General features: G+C 56.6%; 1 protein-coding gene across 1 annotated transcript in view; it reads left to right on the top strand.

Annotated features, from left to right (window-relative positions):
• Window positions 1-528: 528 nt before the first annotated feature.
• Rab6b (RAB6B, member RAS oncogene family) overlaps window positions 529-6,000 on the top strand; it is a 59,108-nt gene continuing 53,636 nt past the window's right edge. The window contains exon 1 of the mRNA XM_020165711.2: window positions 529-933. Within this exon, the coding sequence (XP_020021300.1) occupies window positions 864-933 (70 nt within the window). The 5' untranslated portion in view covers window positions 529-863. The remainder of the gene's footprint in view (window positions 934-6,000) is intronic.

Raw genomic sequence — 6,000 nt, 5'->3', positions numbered from 1 at the left:
CGGGCGAGAGGCCACACAGGGCGACAGTCGAGCCCCACCCCCTACCTGCCCCAGGTATCCGTCCATCTTCCCACTCCCCACCATAGCCTGGCTGTCCCCCAACCTCCTTCCTTCCTTTCCACCCTCTCGGATGACTGCGCTGTGCATCGGTCTCTCGTGAGGTGGAGGAAGGGACGGGCATCTAGGTTTCAAAGACCACAAGCAAATGTCCCCTGACAATTTAGTGTCATTTTTTTTTCTGGGTTCAAGCGACAGGTAGAGTGGGGGAAGACAGAAGTAGCAAGGCAGGGCAGAGAGACCGTCCGAGGTGGTGGTGGTGGTAGTGGAGGCTCTCGATAGCTTTCTCCCGCCCGGGTGCGGGCTCCGGGTGGGCGAGCGCACGCCCCCCAAGCCCCGCAGCGCCGCGGGCCCCGCATGACATCAGAGGCTGGGGAGCGCGCAGCGCGCAGGCGCCGGCGGAGCAGGCAGGCGGGAGGGGGCAACTGGCGCGGCTCGGGAGCGCAACTCCGCCCCGCGCGCGGTCCCTGCGCCCCGCTCCGCCCGCGCCTGGCTGCCCGCGCTGCGCCTCGGGCGTCCAGAGCGCACCCCTCGCTCGGCAGCCAGCGCCGCCCTCGGCAGCCCAGCCGCAGCCTTGCTCCTCTTCCTCCTTGACCTCCTCCTCCTCCTCCTCCTCCGCGGCCGCCGCCGGACACGCAGCCGCAGGCCGGGGCCGGGACGCAGCTGGGGAGTCAGGGACGCGCGCCGCCCGCCCTTCCCCCTCCGGCTCCCGCACCGCCGGCCGCCTCCCCTCGCCCTCCTCCTCTCCCCTCCCTGCTCCTTCGCTTCTTCCTCCTCCTCCTCTCCCGGCCCCAGCTGCCAGCACCATGTCCGCAGGGGGAGATTTTGGGAACCCACTGAGAAAATTCAAGTTGGTGTTCCTGGGGGAACAGAGCGGTAAGTACCGGGCTTATTCTCTTGGCCTGGCGCCGAGGCTTCCCCCGCCCGCCCATTCACCCACCCCACTGGGACCCCCAGCCCTGGCTCGGAAAGGCCCTTCCCAGCTGGGTGGAGGAGAGGGATGGGGATGGGGATGGAGATGGAGATGGGGATGGGGATGGAGATGGAGATGGAGATGAGGATGGGGAGGTCGGGGACGTCTCGGGCGGGGCTGGGCTGGGGAGGGGCCGAGGGCAAAGGACCCAGGAGGTGTTGGGGCCAGGGATGGAGGCGAGGGGGGGATTCGAGGTGCGGGGTGCTGGGGTGCAAGTGCAGATGCTGCGCGGCGGGGAGGCCGGAGGGCGGCGGCTAGTGCTGGCCGTGCTGACCAAGGCGTGAAGGCGCGGGGCTCACTGGTGTGCTCGCACTGCGGCACAAGCTGCAGGCGACGGCGCAGGTGTCTGGGTACCGGCGGGGGTGGGGGCGAGGAGACAGACGCCCCTTTTGAGAGATCGAGGGGGGGCTGGGGGCTGGCTGTCCCCCAGCACCCCTGGGGATTTCTGTGGACCCTGCCGGGAGCCGTGTGATAGGGCACGTCCAGATCTTACAGCAGACGGCCACGGGAGGTTGGGGGGAGGGGGCAGGGAAAGACCAACACCTGTCTCTTCTCGAAAGAGCGAGCAGATGCAGGCCATGGGCGACAGGTCGCCTACCTTCCCTGGCTTATGTCCTTCTGGACAGAAGGTTCCAGACCCTCTGCCCTTCGCTAGTGCATTTAGCCTCCTTGGGGTTCTGGGTAGATGATGACAGGGAAGGTTCCCTCAATGGCAGGTGATTTGGGGGATGGCGTACAGGCACCTCACGTCAAGAGACTGTGAAGTCTAGCCCTGGGCAGAGAAAGGCCTAGGCGACACGCCCTGCCTGGCTTCCCTGCCCCCCTCCAGAGAGCATCAGCAGCCACTGTGGTAGATTCTTCACACCCCACCTCCCAGCTCACCGCCCTTCTTGGGGGAGGGGAGGTCACCATGGCCACTGGCCAGACCTGGGGTAGGGGGAAACTGAGGGTTTCTCTGCTGCCCAGCAGCCTCCTCTCAGGATGGCATCTCTGGAACCCAGGACTGTCTAAGGTGGGAAGACCAGATGGAGGAGCAGGGACCCCCTCAACACCTGTGAAAAGGAGTGGCTTCCACAATATCCCTCCAGGGACCTCTCAGGCAGGGCAACAAGCAGGACTCTGAGCAGTTGGAGAAGGCCATCTCTGGGGGCAGACCAGTCCTGTGCTGCTGGATCAGCATCTGTCTCCAACAGGCCAGAGAGGGGAGGTTGTGGGAGGACCAGGTGGTTTCCGGGAGCAGTGCTGCTCTGACCTGTGAGCTATGGAGGTCACATGGCCACCTCCTGTCTGCAGATACTCATCACCTGAGATGGAAGGTTGGGAACAGGTGTGTTAGAAAGTGGTCTAATGTGGACAGATGGGTTTGGGACATTTCAGATCAAGATCAACCCAGCTAGGCAGCCAACCTCCTGTCCTGGATTCTGATTTCTATTCGTAACAGATTCCAGTATCACAGAGGGGACTTCTCCCTGTGTCTGGAAGGGATTTGGATGGGCTTCAGCCCTGGGAGGGAGCCTGCATCCTGGGAGTTGAATTCTTAGTTGTGCCGCTAAATTTGAGGCCTCTTAGAGACTCAGTTACTGTCTCTGAAAAAATGGTTGCTTGAAGGTGGTTCTTACGCCTTCATATTTCCCCAGTGTTGAGACTGTGGGGTCTCAACAAACATTTTTTTTTTATTCCAAGTCTGAACACACTTCAATAAAGAACCACTTTGATGAGGAAAACATTGCTGGTGAATTTGAATGAAAACTCTAGGTTCCCTTAGAAACACTACTGATGATCCAAGGTCTCTGCTAAGCCCTGCAAACCCTTCTTGTTCTGAAAATCACAGAAACAAGATCCTAAACCTAAGGAATGAGCCCACCACCTTCCCCAATGTTCGGACAGTAAGAGAGCCCCAGGGAAGTCCTAGGGTTTACCTAGAGTCCCACTGTGAGTTATTTACACTGATGGAGGTAGGAACCCACATCTCCAATTTCCAGTCCGCCATTTTTTACTAGCATGTCATTGGAAAATAAGATGACCTTGAATTGGGGAAGCCCAAGGATTGGCTCTCTGAAAGGGGGTGAGGGCTCAGGGATGGCTGGGGTGGGTGACCTGGTGGGAATGCTGGGTTGGTTGGTCTGGGTCAGGGTTTATGGGCCCTTAGAACATGGTCAGTAACGAGACTGGAAACTGACTACCCTAGTCCCTTCTGGCAGAATTCGCTGAATACCTTCCTACTTTGCTGTGTGTAAGTGTTACTTTAGGTTTTACAGAGCTTTTGAGGTCTGTGAGATAGGTACAGTACTATGCATTGCTGATCCTGGTGGGGTGGGATTGCTGCCATCACCTCTTCTGGCTTTCCTGTGCCCAGTTTTGCATTTGCTGATCCTGTGTGCCAGTCTCCTCTACAGCCTTTGCAGTGGAGGGAGATGCCTGAGGCCTGCTTCTCCCTTCCTGTCTGATCTCAGAGAACCCTCGCCTTCTGTACAGTGGGACCTTGGGCCAACTGAGCTCTGCAGAACCTTCTAGAGCAATGTGGGCTTGCCTCTGTGATCTGAGACCCCTAGAGGGGGGCCAGTGAAAGGGACATGGTCTTCTCTTTTTCCCACGCCTAGTATTGTGGTGACATCTCTCTCTAGCCCAGTGGGCAGAGGCAGTTGGATTCCAAAGATGAGTGCCATCCCAGGAGCAGGGTGAGGAGAAAGATACCTCGGTCACATAATCCCAAGTGGGCATCAGATGAAGAGACATCGGCATAGATGCTGGGAACTGGTTTGCATAGGAAGCTCTTGAGCCACTTTGGAGAGGATGCCTCCAGCCTGGGAAAGAGCCCTGCTCCCGGTAGCAGAGTGACTGCTGTCCCCTGACCTGTGGAATACAGGTTGATCTTGTCCGCCTGGCATGGAGTGGAACTGGGACAGGGTTCTGTGCACCCCGGTGGGAGATTCTGTGCAGCAGGGGTGCTGTGTGGTCCTGCTCTCTGTGGTCCTACTGTCTGTGGTCCAGGGCGCTCTGGGCTTTCTAGACACACCCTCATGCTGGGGTCAGAGTTGAGGAACACGAGAGGTGGTGCACACCTGTCCCAGCTGGGGCCCTTGATAGCATTCCGGGGAAGACAGGCAGTAGTAGGTATCTGAGGGAGAGTGGGTCTGCAGGACGCACTCCTTCCTCCTGAGTTCTCATGGCTTTCCCTGGGGAGGCCATGTCTGTGTGCGAAGTGGGAAGGGAGGGTCAGGAATGTGTGTCTGCTGCACTCTGGCCTCTTCCTACCTCCCCTTCCCGAGACTCCTGCCATCTAAGCAGGAAGATCGGATGGATACAAGGCAGTTGTCTGTGTTCTCAGGCTGAGACCTGCAGGCCAACTTCTCCCTTTAACCATCCACCTTGGCCCTGTGCATCCACCAGCACAATGTGAATGACGTCGCTAGAGTTAAGTAGAAGTGACCCTGCCCCCCAGGTTGTTTGGTCATTTGTTCACTCAGCCCTCTCTTACCTGTCCCTCTTTCTTCTCTCCCAGAGTGTGGCCCTGCCCATGGAACTTACAGTCCACTGGGGAGTATAGACATTTGTGGATGTAATTACAGCAGAGGGCTGTGACAGTGACAGCTGTGATGAGGGAAGAGCCAGAGCCACTGCCGTGGGAGCCTGCTGGCAGGGGTATCTGCCTGCTTTTGAGGCAGGTGTTAGGGGGCTCCTGCAGAGGAGAAGGAGCCTCTGGGGTCAACAGAGGCCGTCTCTTTGGCCTGAGTGTGGGGAGAAGGTTTCTCATTGAGCCCACCCTCTCCAGAGACCCTTGTTTGTCCTTCTGTCCTGCACTGTAGACAGTGTGGGGTGGAAGTGCAGGAGGTCAGGGATGATTCTCAGGGGCCTGGCACTGAGTAGGAGCCCCCACTTTCATCTCAGTCTCCTCCAGTTAAGGTTGAAGGAATGTTCAGTGGCTCCCATAGTCTGGAAGGCTCACACTGCTCCATCCATAGCCTGAACCCTGTTGTCCCCACAGCCACCACACCCACCAGCACACAGGAGCCCTTCTCTGGTCTGGTAATGTGCCTGCTGCCCCAAACACACACACACACACACACACACACACACACACACACACACACACGATCACAGGTTGCCCCATGACCTCTCTTCTCTCTCTTCTGTTGCCTCTATTGAGTGGGGGTTTGTAAATGCTTATTAACCTTTTCAGGTACAAAGTTCCTAACTGAATTTTATGCATCTAAGAGTGGCCATGAGCATTTATTTAGAGGATATGTCTTAGTCATCGTTTTGTGCCCCCATCCCTGTTCAGCTCGTGCTCACTGAACGTCTTGATTGGAAAATGAAGACATTGTCCTTGATGTGTGAGATTTGCTGAAGGCCCATCAGCAGATTAAAAGTGACGGGAGGCAAGGCGGCTCCTTCCTCCTGGCACCTGCTGCTTTCTTAAGCTGGCAGATGCCTTCCGGGGTCACTTGAAAATCTTTTTCAGAGAATTGGATCATTTAGCTTTGGTCATGCTCCAATCATAGTTGATTTCAAAGAACCTGGGGTTCTCAGAGGTTGCCCTCCCCCCATATTTCTAAAGAAATTTGGAAAACTACTAGGCCACCAGAGGTGAGAGGGGACATGCCAGACTGATCCTGCCAGAGCTCCCTTGGAAATCTGGAGTAAATCACCAAGCTGTTCCGTGCCTCAGTTTCTCTGTCTTGCTTTCTTTGCCAATTTTCTCCCCTCCACTGTGCCTAGCATGAGAGGGGCCATCTTGGATGCTGGATAATGACCCAGAACCTTTGCTTTTTGTTTAGTTAAAGAGGCATATGGGAGAGAGTAACACAGACATTAAGATGAGTATATTAGTTCATTTTCTGTTACTATAGTGAAGTATTTGAGGCAGGCTAGCTTTCTAAAGAAAAGAGGTTTATTTAACTCACAGTTCTGGAGAGTCGAGGACATGGTGCTGGCTTGGCTCAGTTCTGGTGAGGACCCCATGGTAGTTA

This window comes from Castor canadensis, chromosome 17, assembly GCF_047511655.1.
Source record: "Castor canadensis chromosome 17, mCasCan1.hap1v2, whole genome shotgun sequence".
Lineage (NCBI taxonomy): Eukaryota > Metazoa > Chordata > Mammalia > Rodentia > Castoridae > Castor > Castor canadensis.
Note: the sequence above shows the minus strand (reverse complement) of the source record. Positions and strands in the feature narration are given on the sequence as shown.